Genomic DNA, 14,026 nt, shown 5'->3' with positions numbered 1-14,026 from the left:
ATTTCGCCCTAAGTAATGCGTCCTTTAAACAAATGCCAATATCCAATCGCTTGGTACCTCTGTCACTTGATATCCTTAACTTGGCTTCAAATTGGCCAAATCCTCATTCCAGGCCACTTTTGGCCAAGATTAGAGGGAACCAACTATCTTAAAATTTGCCGCTCGCTGATCAAATCTGGAAGCCAGTTGCTGGGCGATATGATTCATCCACCAGAATAAGCAATGCTCCAACCGTAGAGCGGGACTGTGCATATTCGACTCTTGATTCATGCTTTGACTTTAGCGAGACATAGCTTGACCGCAAGTTACTATTTCCTCATTGAAGACCCTTGGATAGGAAAAGGGTACCATGTTGTAATGCTTGTTATAATAAGGTTTCCATTCGGGCGAAAAGGAGCAAATGTCCCAACTCACGCACCCCTAGGCCATCCCCGATTCGCGTAACATCCCTCAGTCTCCAGCGTTCCCTAAGGTTATCGCACCTGCATCAGTCTCCACTCCTGCCACACTAGCTATGGATTTCATCTGGGGGCATGATCTAAACCGTCTCCCATTTTTCTCACAGGTGCCTTTTTCGTGGATGAAGATGGAGCATGGTATATGAATGGAGGTCATAGTAGTGGTCGACGATATAGGTGAGATAGCCACTTGCTTCGTGGTCTACATTCGTCTGGGGAATAAGAAAGCCTTCTTCCGGTTGTTCGTCTATCGTATAGATGTATGGCGTGCATTGACTGGTCGATATATCAGTTTAGCTGCCACATTGACGAAAAGGACAGAGAATGGGTACAAGCCTCTGCAAAAGTTTGTGACCCATCCAACATCCTCCTCTCTTGTCTTTGGGATGACGAGACCGACATCATTGCTGCTTTTGTGCGGTGCGATATGTGAAGCGTGTCTTGCTGGATCTGTTTAATTAATTTTCTGATTAGCTTCTTCCTCTTGCAGTATGGGGCAAGAGACTACTGTTTGGTGCTGCTTCATGCAATGATGGCGCGTTGCTTTGGCTCTTCTCTTGTTCTGCTGAAAGAACAGGTCAGCTAAATTCAAATTGTTACCAATGAGAACATTTTCCGTTTAATCTCAGCTGCCCTGGTCTATGATAGGACCGCAGACCGCACAACAAAGCCATGGTTATTAGAACAAACATCAGGAACAAGAATTTTCGTAAATTCTTAGCATTGGGGTGAAATGCCACAGAGCTTCTTCTAGATCGTTCAGACATGGAGAAATGGCTAGGTAAAGATTTAGGAGTGTTGCAAGGTTGAGATTCCATACCAGCTTTCACGAGGAAGCTGCATAAAGATTGATTGCACTCTAAACACATCCTCCGTTATAGAGCTTATGTCAATCTTTATAGTCTCAGGTGGCTCTTATCGTTCACAACTCTTCACACCTCACATTCACCATGCACCTTGGCGTCCCAGTGGACCTTTTTTGACAGGTTATGATCACAGCTCTGCATTATCTCCCTATTTACGTTCATCCTCCAGTACCTCTCTCTTCAAAGCGCTATCATCAACCGGCCAGGCACACCGGCAGTTGCGAGCACGAATCACCTATGCTGATGGTAGGACTGACCTTTATCAGGTAGTGCTCCGTCGCATAAACGAGATTCAATGTCATGATCTACCGGACTAGTATATGCCAGACTATGTCCCTGACCTGCCGATCGACGTTGCGCCCGGGAAACCCATTGTTACAGATCGATCCGATGCGCCGTTCATCCGCCGGGCAACATCAGCATGTGATAAGCTTGCAGCACTCCTTCTACGACGGATAGTCTTTAGTGATGTCAACTCAAGAGCCCGAGCGAGACTATTCCGGTCTACCCTTACAGTCTCTGCCTGCGTCCTCATTCGTCCCGTATCTAAAATAGACTAAGGATGCAGCCAGACAGTTCTAGACTCAAGGGCTGATAGATCAGCGTGCTTTCATCTGCCCGTAAGTACTTTCAGCCACCTATAGGCCCTAACCTAGCGCCCTGCTGAGTCGAAGGGTCGCCATCCTGAAAGTTGCCTCTCATCAACTCACGCTTCCAACAAGGTCCGGCGGGCATGGGTCCAAGTCATACCCTTCTACACCAACTGCTTGGGGGTGGCAATGGGTTTTGGGTGACTAGATGGGGGGCACTAGTCGCGGAATCATGAACATGATCGCCTCAACAATGGCGATCTTCCCCTATATCCTTGAGACACAAAATTGAGGAGGCACATTTTCGTTAAAACTATGTGAAACAATAAGTTGGAATCATATAGTTGACTTTTTTTATTTAGTAGACGGTCTTATTATCTAGAAGCCATGAAAGGAGTTGAAATGCTCAATTTGTGCTAAAATGACATAACTTATACCTCAGGCATCATCTCATTAATAGTTATGTGTAACTTCAAACTGCTACATGACGACTTTTGAATATGAAACCAAGCATTAACTATAGAATCGCATAATACTGTAGAAATGTTCAATGATTGGCACAGTTCCTAATGTAAGTCATATATACATGATTCCTGAGATTACTTGGACCAAGCTTAGATGAATATTATACCGATAGTAGGCAGTAAAATGCCTAGTACAGAATGCCTAGTACAGAAGCCTTTATCAAGCCCGATGATGGATTTTGCCCTTGCGCCCTTGATCCTTTGCTACAAGCTCGATCCTATAGTATGGGAAAGTCTCGGCGAAGTAGACTGGCCTATTATTTGGAAGAACTTAAATGCTTGAAGCCTGAAATGTCCAAACTTTAGAATTATTTGACCTGGAATACTTGTGATACTTGTTTTGATTGTGCGGCTGATCAACTACATCATAACTGGTCTAGTTGTCTAGAAGGTTCCAAAGACATTTGCATCATCATCCTCCCCAGACTTCCATATCGTTTTACTATGCCCAGGTACTTTCTCTAGATTAGTGAGACAGTAAAGAGGCTTATCTGCCTCGGTGCCTCCAGAACTACTTTAGAAATTGCAGCTATTTTCAGCTCGGAGGTGACGATACCGGTTGGAGTCTCTAAGATAACTATGATCCCATAGATACACAGGGAAGTCTATGTACAATCTATATCAAACCAAGCACCCATAATATGCTAGATATTTGATGTGTCTCCTAAATAGGAGACATTTAGAGGCTTTAGGAAATTGGTAACGGATACGGTCAGATATACTCCACCCCGCTCAAATTAATTACTTACTAGGGGGATCGACGGTAAAATGAATACTGGGCTGCGGCCCAAGTACCGGAGTACTTACAGAAAGCGGTGCCACAATAGGGGGAACTAAGTACTAGGTACATGACAACAGTGTATTATTGTTATGATTCAAATCCCCCCAACTCACCTCACTCCATCTCCCTCCCCCACTTGGTCGTCTCTACCCATCTTCCTCTTCTGCATCTTGCGCTTCCTATCCCTTTAATTTTAAGTCTCAAGTTCCAACCACCCATCTCGATTCAATTTCATAATGGGTTCTGAGGTACGTTGCTCACCCTCCATCGGGCGCTCTCTTGAGCTGTCACCGCCATCGCAATCCCACATTCCCATCCTCATCTGAGCTCACCCCCATCTGGAAATTTTGTCGATAAGAACTGGGCTAACAAATATCGTAACTATGCAGCGTGAGAAGTATGTCCATTGTCGCCCCTATCCCTGAGGTCCCATGACCCGGCCATGACTGACCCCCTCACCAGCAAGACGTTCCTCGCGCGGCTCTGCGAGCAGGCCGAGCGCTACGATGGTAAGTTGACTTGCGATCATGTGGTTAGACGTGGATGTTGACATGTTGTTCTCTGCTCTCTAGAAATGGTTACCTTCATGAAGGTTAGTCGCACCCCCTCGTGTTGTTTACTGGGTATCCATGCTAATCGCCGAACAGGAAGTCGCCAACGTATGACACCATCATGTCCCCATCACCTTCGGGATTAATTTATGGGTATTCGCGATTGACACGTATTTAGATTGGTGGCGAGCTCACTGTCGATGAGCGTAACCTGCTTTCCGTCGCCTACAAGAACGTGGTTGGCACCCGCCGTGCCTCCTGGCGCATCATTTCCTCCATCGAGCAGAAGGAGGAAAACAAGGGCTCCGATGAGCACGTCGGCATCATCCGCGACTACCGCCAGAAGATCGAGACCGAGCTGGAGCAGGTTTGCCAGGATGTGCTTGATGTTCTTGATGAGGCTCTCATCCCCAAGGCCGAGACTGGAGAGTCCAAGGTCTTCTACTACAAGATGTAGGTTACACTCCAGCCAACTTTACTTTGGAGGCTTCTCGATTTGTGACATTGTGCTAACTTTGTCAACAGGAAGGGTGATTACCACCGCTACCTCGCCGAGTTCGCTTCCGGCCCCAAGCGCAAGGGTGCCGCCACCGCTGCCCACGAGGCCTACAAGGTAAATATCCCTTCATTCAGCTTATTGATATAAGCTTTCTCTCTATTTGCAATGAACAGCTGTTGATCGTGTCATAGAACGCCACCGACGTTGCCCAGACCGAACTCACCCCCACTCACCCTATCCGCCTGGGTCTTGCCCTGAACTTCTCCGTCTTCTACTACGAGATCCTCAACTCTCCCGATCGTGCTTGCCACCTTGCCAAGCAGGCATTCGATGATGCTATTGCAGAGCTCGACTCTCTCTCCGAGGAAAGCTACCGTGACAGCACCTTGATCATGCAGCTGCTGCGCGACAACCTGACCCTCTGGACCTCATCTGAGGGCAATGAGGGCGAGAGTGTCGCCAAGGAGGAGAAGTCCGAGGAAGAGACTGCTGCTCCTGCCGCCGCTGCTACCGAGGCCGCTGCTCCCGCCGAGGAGAAGCCCGAGGAGGCTAAGCCCGCCGAGACTGCAGCCTAAACGAGCAACATTAGGGGTCGCGACGAGCCGTATGCCGTTTGGTAGGGTGGGCGTTCGCATTTATTCCTGGACGTGGTTATGCAAGTCGCTTCTTTGTTTTCACTGCAGCGCTGGGTTGGACCGGCAGATATCTTGCACGTCTTCGGTACCGTGTGGGTCGGCCGGCGGAGTTTGATATTCGGTTGACGCGAGCAGAAAAGGGGCTGAGTGGAAATTTCTCTCTCTTTTATTGTCTCTATTCCCACTCCAGCACGTTTCAATGTGTTTATTTTCCATTCCACTCCGGGCTTCCTTACTTGAGATGCACCCTGTCTTGGGTTGCTTGCGTAGCCAATGATTCCCCTTTTACCAGTATTCATGACTGAAGTATGAGCCGATATATGAGTATGTAGTTAGTCCTTTACACGGACTCGCCTGTTTATTATTCCCAAGAGCCTTGACACATCTAGCCAAACAACGCAAAATATCTTCAGATGAGCATTTGCATGTAACCCTTTGAAGTTGGCCAAATTCCCACTGTCTTCCCTCGGCGGTGCTATCCCTACATACTTAAAGCTACCTACTACTACCAACGTAGACCCATCGAAAGCTACTCACTAAGAAAATACCAGCACACGATCAACCTTCAAAGCAAAGACACTCGCACGTTTGACATTTCCAAACAACCAAAAAAAACGCCACGGAAGTCGCCATTCCATCAACCGCCGAATCTATAGAACCCATACCATCGGAGACCAACATCCCTCGAACGATTCGTCGGAGCTAAAAGCCGGACAACAAAATCGCCGAAGACGAGGCTCTAATAATCCCCAACCCGCTATCTCTCATCCTCGAAGCGAACTCAACCAAAACATACGTCCCACCATCCAAGAGCAACCAATCGAAACAGCGCGTTTCCAGCGCCACGGAGGGGGTCCGGGCACTTCCTAGATATGACACCTGAGCAGGTGGTGCATGTAATGCATGATGCAATCTTATGGTGGTGATAGGATGGCGGGGGACGCCACGAGGGCGAAGCGGTAGTGTTGGCGAATGGTGGGGAGGGTTGATGAGGTGGTCTGTCGTGCTGGGATTGGTTTGGTAGATGATCCCTGTATTTGTATATATCTCTCTTTTTGTAATAAACGTTGGGTATGTCTGGCAAAGTTTTGCACTTAGGGATTACTAGGTCTTTCGTCTAGGGCGAGTTAGATGGGTTTTATATCCTGATTGTATTGGGATGTCTAAGTCGGGGCTGTGTAAATATCAAAGCACTTCGTTTTAAGACCCGCATTCATCATAGAACCTTTATTCAAAAAGATATAATATCAACCCCTGAAGATTCACTTATAGTATCGAACTCATGCACTAGGATCCACTCCCCTGGATTCCGACTCGTCCAGCAAGTTGTTGACTGTGGTTTAGAGATCATGATGGATAGGGGACAAACATATTCATACGAGACGTGGAGGTGGGAAGAAGCAAGCCCGGATGCATAATGCCTGCATCCGTTGTCGAATCAATCGAGGAGTCTATGGCTAGTATTGCCGCGCGTCAAGAAATTCGACCGATGTTGGGTCAGTTGATGACATCAAACTTTCGTCGGACAGTGATCTTGACTTGTGTTGGTCCTAGAGCCGCATATTAGAGCCCTTAGGGGTTCTGTTTGTTTGCTTGGTTCTTGGCAATAGCTGAAATGAATGCACGTTCTTGGTGTCGATCTCTTCCAGTACCTGTTTCCAATCGGAGATGAGAAGAAAGTTTGAAAGCATAACGATGAGAGATAGTTTCAATCATGGTTTCAATCATTCTAGAAGATGGTTAGAAGAACATGTAGCCTGAAAAGACCAGTGAGTCTATTTTCGGCATGCAGATGAAGCATAGTATGTACGCCGATGCAGGTTTTCCCGGAGATTTCCTATATACATGTGTCTCGGACACTGCCACATGACCAAGGCAGCGAATCATAGTTCGTGACATACGCATGTAGTATGCATGGCTACATCACTATTATACAGACCCTATCATGCAAGTCGAGATTGGGCAGATGCGTTATTAGAATCTCGTCTGGTAAACCTTTCTCGATTGTCCCCTGAGTATCCGACTCCATGCTATCGGGAAATAGCCTAAAGAGAATGTATGGGGCAAAAGCAATATAGTCAATTCCACTTCTTTTTGAAATGGGCTTTATAAATGGGCGTGGAGGACACCAGCCCCCCATCTTGAGCAGTCTTAATCCAAAAACAAAGAACAATCCAATACAATCCAAATAACCCAAAGACTCAATGTCAATTCCACGCCCCCTCTCCCTCGAACCAAACACCCTCTACATCCTCCTCCTCGATCTAGGCGGCAGCTGTCTCTTCGAATGGAAACTATACCTCACCTCAACACCCACAACCGGTCGAACCTTCCACATAACCAACGAAACAGGCCCAATAGCCTGGCAATACAAAACCGAAGTCGTGTACAGCATAGCAAGCGACATGCGAGTAGGGCTAGCGCTGAAAATTGGCGTCATCGGGCCCGTCATGCACACCGCACTGAGGACACGTCTGGCACTCGTCCCGCTGGCGCTGTACTCGGGTCGATTCAGAGAGGGCCTTTGCTGTCGCGTGTGGGTCAAGGAGGCGCTTTTTGCTTTGGATGATGAGGGTTATATTGGTCTTGTTCAGAGTGTTGTGGATATCGAGCAGGAGGCTAGACAGCTTGGGATGCTTAATAAAAGTCGGGGGACAAGGTCTGTGGTTAGGAGTATTGGGTTTGGTGGGTGATTTTTAATTGTAATGTGGTGGTTGTTAGATGTGGTTAGGGTTGATGGTTGATGTGAGGACATATAATAATCAGATAATCGGAATGAATTGGGTCTTTCTATAGGTTACTTGTGCCCCAATTGAGATAGAAGGGGATGTACAGAGCCATGTTTGGAAGAAGAAAAAAAAAGATGGAAGGGGTAACATTGGAGCAGAAAGCTGCATATAGGTGAGGCGGGAATAAAAGATGGAGGCCTTCTTTTAAGAGGCGTATTTTCAAGGATCAAATCCAGGGGAAAAGCAATAGCGAAACACCTGGGTAATTCAAATGGAGACTAGTCGTCCATATTCACATTCACATAAAGTCATCATCCCCAAGATCATCAGCACCCTCGTAGTTGGTGCTATCGCGCTGGATATCGCGGCTGGCATTCAGCGAGATCTTGGTCTTCGCCGCCTTGGACTTCTTGTTGCCCTTGTCATTCGCACGCTCCTCGCGCATCTTCTCGTTAGAAGCAGTAGTGAGAGCACTAGCAATCTTCTTGATCTCAGCACTAGGCAAATCCTTCACGAGCTTACGAGCGAAGTCCTGCGCCCAGAGAGAGTAGTGGGCCTTCTTGGAGTGCGGGGTGAGGAGCGGCACAAGGGTCTCGGTCAGGCGGGTGAACTGGTCCTTGGTGACGGGCTTGAACAGCGGCATGGCGGACAGATCGACAGCCTTGGTGGGGTCGGCGGAGTCGCTGACAACGATGGCCTTGGGGGCGCCCTTGTTGGGCTTGACATCGACAGAGCCGAAAAGATCCTCGGCGTGGGCAAGATCGGCTTCCTGTTCGGTCGCGCGCAGACGAGCACGGCGGTCTGTCTCGTCCTCGCTCTCGGATTCACCGCTGCCTTCCTCGCGGAGGCGCTGCTGTCGGAGTTCCTCTATCCGTTGGGCTTTGCTCTTCTTGTTGGCGGCGGCGACGGCCTTGGCCTTGGCCTCAGCTTCGGCGGCTTTCTTGACCTTCTCGCGCTCTACCTCGGAGTCTTCGGCGGCATCCCATGAGTCAAGGACCTATTATTCGAGATGTGGTTAGTTTGTTGGACTTGGGCGCGAGTGAGGGCCCTGCTGGACAGGTTCGAGGTTGTGTTGCCTTACATCTTCGTCCTCTTCATCGTCGAAGCGGCGGCGGGGCGCGACAACCACAGGAGGCACGGGGCTCTCCTCTTCTTCTTCGTCTGTGTGAGATCAAAGGATTAGCAACAGCAATAGGAATTAGAACACGAGCTAAGTAATGGTGGCAATCACTATAGAAGGCGATAATACAAGGATAATAACATACCCCACTTGGAAGGCGGCATTTTTGGAAATCTAAAAGCTTGATAGAAAGAAAAGAAAGAACGTAATGCGCTATACGCAAGGCCAAAAGGAAGCCAACAATAGACCCAGCAAAGGATTGGAGGGGCGAGGGCAAATTTTATGTGGGACACACTTATCGTCCCCAGGTGGGATGTTCACGTGATCTCGGGCATTGGATGCCCGATGAGCATGATCTTTGTTCTACAATTACACGTTGTCATTTACTGATTTACTGATTTTCTAACTTGTCAAGTGGTGGAAATTTGTTTCATTGAAAAATATCCTATTAAATTCATAATCATCATGGGCGATGGTTCCGTAGATCATCAAACCATCGTTTTTGATGGGCCCTCATCAGGCCCGATCTATGCTGCCAAAAGGCTGCATTTACAGGGTGACAGCAGTGCGGAACTTCTCGCCAGCGTAGATAGCGTTGTCACCAAGCTCCTCCTCAATGCGGAGGATCTGGTTAAGCTTGGCAAGACGCTCGGAACGGGCAGGGGCACCGGTCTTGATCTGACCGGCGCGGAGGCCAACGGCGATGTCAGCAATGGTGACATCCTCGGTCTCACCGGAGCGGTGGGAGACCATGACACCCCAGCCGTCGGCGTAGGAGTCCTTGGCAGCCTGGATAGACTCGGTCAGGGTACCGATCTGGTTGACCTTCAGGAGAAGGGAGTTGCAAGACTTGAGCTCAATGGCCTTCTTGATGCGCAGGGGGTTGGTGACAGTCAAGTCATCACCGACAATCTGGAAGTCGGAGGTCTTGTAGAAGTAGCTCCAGGCCTCCCAGTCGTCCTCAGCGAAGGGGTCCTCGATGGAGACAATGGGGTACTTGGAAGCGAGGGACTTGTAGAGGTCGGCAAGCTGCTCGTAGGTGAGCCACTTGGTGGGGTCGCTCTCGGGGTTCTTGAAGTCAAGATCGTACTTCTTGGCATCCTCCTTGTAGAACTCGCTGGAGGCAACATCCATGGCAATCTTGATCTGGCCAGTGTAACCAGCCTGCTCAATGGCATCGGTGATGAGGTCAAGAGCCTCCTCAGCGGTCTGAATATCAGGAGCGACACCACCCTCGTCACCGACGTTACCGGCGGACTGTCCGTATCTCTGCTTGGCGAGAGACTTGAGCTTCTGGTAAACCTCAGAACCCTGGCGGAGGGCCTCGGAGAAAGTGGGAGCAGTGCTGTGTTTGGTCAGTTTATAGTTGCAAGGGATTTCGAGGCTGGAAGACCTACTCAGGGACAATCATGAACTCCTGGAAGGCGAGACGGCCACCGGCGTGGGAGCCACCGTTGAGGACGTTCTGGAAGGGAACGGGGAGAACGAAGGGCTTCTTGGTTCCGGCAAGGTCGGAGATGTGAGCGTAGAGGGGAACACCCTTCTCAGCGGCGGCAGCCTTGGCAATGGCCAGGGAAACACCGAGGATGGCGTTAGCACCGAGCTTGCCCTTGTTGGCGGTTCCATCGAGCTTGTTCAGGAACTCGTCGACCTTGGCCTGGTCCTTAACATCGATGTTCTCCTTGATCAAGGCGGGGCCAATGATGTCGTTGACGTTCTTGACGGCATTGAGGACACCTATTTGAAATAAAGATATCAGTTTCTGATTACTGGTCAATCGGATTGATTCACTTACCCTTGCCACCCCACTTGGTCTTGTCACCATCACGGAGCTCAACAGCCTCGTGCTGGCCTATGAGTTAATGTTAGCAATCTAGTCCTGTTTCAATGGTCTGACAATCAAGGAGGACAAACCGGTGGAAGCACCGGAGGGCACAATGGCGCGGTGAAGGCCGGTCTCGGTGACAACATCCACCTCAACGGTGGGGTTGCCGCGCGAGTCGTAGACGGAGCGAGCGTGGATCTTAGAAATAGGCATATTGGAATTGGACAGGCTGATGATTTCAGTCAGTTGAAAGAAAGAAAAGAGGATATGGGCTGATATATGGCAAAAGCTGCAGGTGACTAACGGCGGGGGGAGGTTCACCGATGACCCAAAAAGAGTGGGCGGGAGAGAGAAGGATATGATTTGCTTGGAGAGCTCAACGGGGGGCTTCCTACTACGATCACCGGTAGGTCTTTTGGTTGGGTTTCTATTCCTTTCCAGAAGACTTTGGGGTTGTAGTGTAGGAATGTGTATGTTGGAGGGGTAGATGGTTGGTGGGGTATATATGATGTTATGGTTATGATATGTTATATTTCAACTCACCTGTTTTTAAAATAAGAACAACTTAATAGAATAAAACTTTACGGAGACACCCGACTACTTAAATACTTTCTCCAGAGAACCCCGGGAAAGCTCATTGCTGCTCCGATTCTTTCCAATGCAACAGTGGGGCTCCACGGCCATTCTCCAGCGCTTGCTGGCTGATCCGACCATATGCGGTCTCTCTAGCTACGAGATCTTCCGTTCCTCGGAAGATATTAGACTATGATAACATACCCTTCTCCGATTGTACACTTGCCCCTGTTACAGGACGTGCACATCGTACGGCATACGCCTCTACCCCTCCATTGCGCATTTCATTTGAGCTATAGAACCCCTTACTGTATGGGCCAATATTGGAGACTTTATTCAAACCCAATCAAAAAAAGTATTCGTCTTACGTAGCATTCTTCCGTTCTGACTTGTCTGGATTTGGAAGACAGCTGTTGGTGCCTTGTTGTTGAGGCAACATAATCTCGGACTGTGTTCGGATAATCTTTCTCTCCGGGCTGTTCCCATCAGCCAAGATTGGAAGTAAAAAGAAACAAGAAAAGCCCGCTCTGTCGTCATGGCCTTGAGAGTACAAGTGATGCGCGACTACCACTGCGACAAACGGGCAATACTATCATTGTCCTTCCTAATGCTATAGCACCCTTCGCTGACAGAACGTGGCAACTCGAATCAACAGCCTTATCCACACTGCGGGTATGTTCGGTCTAGTTAGGTAACTCATTGACTTGGAGTTTGACATCTCAATTGTAATCAAGAGGACCTTGGTTAGAAAGAAAAAGAGAAACTATTAAGATAGGGGATACATATAGACCAATGGGAGAAGGAAAGGCGCAAAAGAACCCAAAGTAAAGAGCTCAAACATAGACTGAAGCTGTAAAGTGAACTACTTTCCAATGTTACAATGTATTATCATCGCCATATTATCGTAACTTACTTTATACAAAGATAGCATGGAACCATTTGATTCAACCCACCTCATTGCCTTATACTGTTCCAAGTGTTCTGCCTCAGGTGTCTGCTGATGACCAAGATAATGACATAAGGCAGCTCTAGGTCATGTGATTGTCTGTCATGGACGCCGCGCTGGAAGCTGGAAGCTCCCCAGGCAAGGTGCTGTCGCCCTTTTCAATCACGATATCCATCCATTTCGCATCCACGACCTTACACGAAACCCTGAATTCACACCTGAATTACAGTTCTCCTTTGGCTATCATCCGCACTCGTCCACACTCGGTGAATCTATCCGTCCTTCATCATGAGCGACCCGGAGCGCAGCCAGGCGCTCGAGGACTATAAAAAGAGCTTGCTCGAGCTACGAGAATGGGAAGCCAAGTTGAAATCCCTTCGCTTGGGTATCAAGGATCTTCAAAGAGAGTTTGATGTCTCCGAGGATAACATCAAGGCACTACAAAGTGTTGGTCAGATCATCGGCGAGGTGCTGAAGCAGCTCGACGAAGAGCGATGTAAGTATCCGAAGCTCAACCTTTCTGCTTTAATGATCGCATCAAAAACCTAATTCGCTTTGCAGTCATCGTCAAGGCGTCGTCAGGTCCTCGATATGTGGTCGGTTGTCGTTCAAAGGTGGATAAGTCCAAGATGAAGCAAGGCACACGTGTGGCCTTGGATATGACAACACTCACCATCATGCGGATGCTGCCTCGCGAAGTTGATCCCATGGTGTACAACATGTCTCTGGAAGATCCAGGGTCCGTCAACTTCGCGGGTATCGGTGGTCTTAATGACCAGATCAGAGAGCTCCGTGAGGTCATCGAACTGCCCCTGAAGAATCCAGAACTCTTCCTCAGAGTTGGAATTAAGCCTCCGAAGGGTGTTCTGCTCTACGGTCCTCCCGGTACTGGTAAGACGCTGCTTGCACGAGCAGTGGCCAGTTCGATAGAGACCAACTTCCTGAAGGGTATGTTCAACTTTTTATTTACATCTACACGCGCAATGTTCTGACTAGTCTACTCTCGTTAGTTGTATCCTCGGCCATCGTGGACAAATATATCGGTGAATCCGCTCGACTGATCCGAGAGATGTTCGGATACGCCAAGGAACACGAGCCCTGCATTATTTTCATGGACGAGATCGATGCCATTGGTGGACGACGATTCTCAGAGGGTACATCGGCAGATCGAGAAATTCAGCGGACACTCATGGAGTTGCTGAACCAGCTGGACGGTTTCGACTACCTAGGAAAGACAAAGATCATCATGGCCACCAACCGACCCGATACGCTGGACCCTGCTCTGTTGCGTGCCGGTCGTCTGGACCGCAAGATTGAGATTCCTCTTCCCAATGAGGTTGGTCGTCTGGAGATCTTGAAGATCCACACAAGCACAGTTCAACAGGAAGGCGATATCGACTTTGAGAGTGTGGTCAAGATGAGTGATGGTCTTAACGGTGCTGATCTCCGAAACGTGGTTACTGAAGCGTGAGTGACAACTATATCAATGCCGTATACTCGTTTGCTAACTCTTTATTAGTGGTCTGTTCGCGATCAAGGATTACCGTGACGCTATCAACCAGGATGATTTCAACAAGGCTGTACGGAAGGTGGCAGAGGCGAAGAAGCTGGAGGGCAAGCTTGAGTATCAGAAGCTGTAATTGTATCTACCTTGTGGGGGCTGGTGGCCCACGTCATCTGGTGCACGGTTTAGATCTTTATCTTGAAGCGCTAATGCTAAGCATTCGACTTATTCATCTATTCAGGTTGGAGTCTGTAAATCGGATTGGAACAATAACTTGCTTAATTAACAGTTGAAGAACGTAGCCCAAGTAATTAACCGTTGAAATTGGTAAATATCCTGTTATTGATGTACATATGAGGCTGGTTACGCGTACAAAGAAATATGATTTGCGGACGCCCTAGTGTTGCCTCTCCACTTCCCCAGCT

The 14,026-nt window shown here is 48.6% G+C and overlaps 6 protein-coding genes across 6 annotated transcripts; 3 read left to right on the top strand and 3 right to left on the bottom strand.

The window, feature by feature from the left end:
• Positions 1-3,455: 3,455 nt before the first annotated feature.
• Positions 3,456-4,844, top strand: N7517_003187 (14-3-3 adaptor artA-like protein; the record flags this gene model as incomplete). Its single annotated transcript, XM_056720917.1, has 8 exons — positions 3,456-3,467; positions 3,609-3,616; positions 3,682-3,728; positions 3,792-3,811; positions 3,867-3,878; positions 3,949-4,223; positions 4,296-4,383; positions 4,461-4,844. The coding sequence occupies 8 exons, from the start codon at positions 3,456-3,458 to the stop codon at positions 4,842-4,844; spliced, it is 846 nt and encodes a 281-aa protein (XP_056585052.1).
• Positions 4,845-7,108: 2,264 nt separating this feature from the next.
• On the top strand, positions 7,109-7,597 carry N7517_003186 (uncharacterized protein; the record flags this gene model as incomplete). Its single annotated transcript, XM_056720916.1, has 1 exon — positions 7,109-7,597. One exon carries the CDS (start codon positions 7,109-7,111, stop codon positions 7,595-7,597), a length of 489 nt encoding a protein of 162 aa, XP_056585051.1.
• Positions 7,598-7,931: 334 nt separating this feature from the next.
• N7517_003185 (eukaryotic translation initiation factor 3 subunit J) lies at positions 7,932-8,917 on the bottom strand (the record flags this gene model as incomplete). Its single annotated transcript, XM_056720915.1, has 3 exons — positions 7,932-8,630; positions 8,715-8,794; positions 8,899-8,917. 3 exons carry the CDS (start codon positions 8,915-8,917, stop codon positions 7,932-7,934), a joined length of 798 nt encoding a protein of 265 aa, XP_056585050.1.
• Positions 8,918-9,302: 385 nt separating this feature from the next.
• Positions 9,303-10,791, bottom strand: aspf22 (enolase acuN; the record flags this gene model as incomplete). The annotated part of the gene is made up of 4 exons (XM_056720914.1): positions 9,303-10,098; positions 10,151-10,490; positions 10,549-10,605; positions 10,668-10,791. The coding sequence occupies 4 exons, from the start codon at positions 10,789-10,791 to the stop codon at positions 9,303-9,305; spliced, it is 1,317 nt and encodes a 438-aa protein (XP_056585049.1).
• A 421-nt stretch (positions 10,792-11,212) lies between these two features.
• N7517_003183 (uncharacterized protein) lies at positions 11,213-11,590 on the bottom strand (the record flags this gene model as incomplete). The annotated part of the gene is made up of 3 exons (XM_056720913.1): positions 11,213-11,325; positions 11,356-11,459; positions 11,520-11,590. The coding sequence occupies 3 exons, from the start codon at positions 11,588-11,590 to the stop codon at positions 11,213-11,215; spliced, it is 288 nt and encodes a 95-aa protein (XP_056585048.1).
• Positions 11,591-12,372: 782 nt separating this feature from the next.
• rpt4 (proteasome regulatory particle base subunit RPT4) lies at positions 12,373-13,830 on the top strand. The gene is made up of 4 exons (XM_056720912.1): positions 12,373-12,593; positions 12,659-13,045; positions 13,108-13,564; positions 13,617-13,830. Exons 1-4 carry the CDS (start codon positions 12,386-12,388, stop codon positions 13,735-13,737), a joined length of 1,173 nt encoding a protein of 390 aa, XP_056585047.1. The 5' UTR covers positions 12,373-12,385; the 3' UTR covers positions 13,738-13,830.
• The last annotated feature ends 196 nt before the right edge of the window (positions 13,831-14,026 follow it).

This window comes from Penicillium concentricum (assembly GCF_028827145.1).
Source record: "Penicillium concentricum strain IBT 3081 chromosome Unknown utg000001l_segment0_segment0, whole genome shotgun sequence".
Lineage (NCBI taxonomy): Eukaryota > Fungi > Ascomycota > Eurotiomycetes > Eurotiales > Aspergillaceae > Penicillium > Penicillium concentricum.
This window is presented reverse-complemented; position numbering and strand designations above follow the sequence as displayed.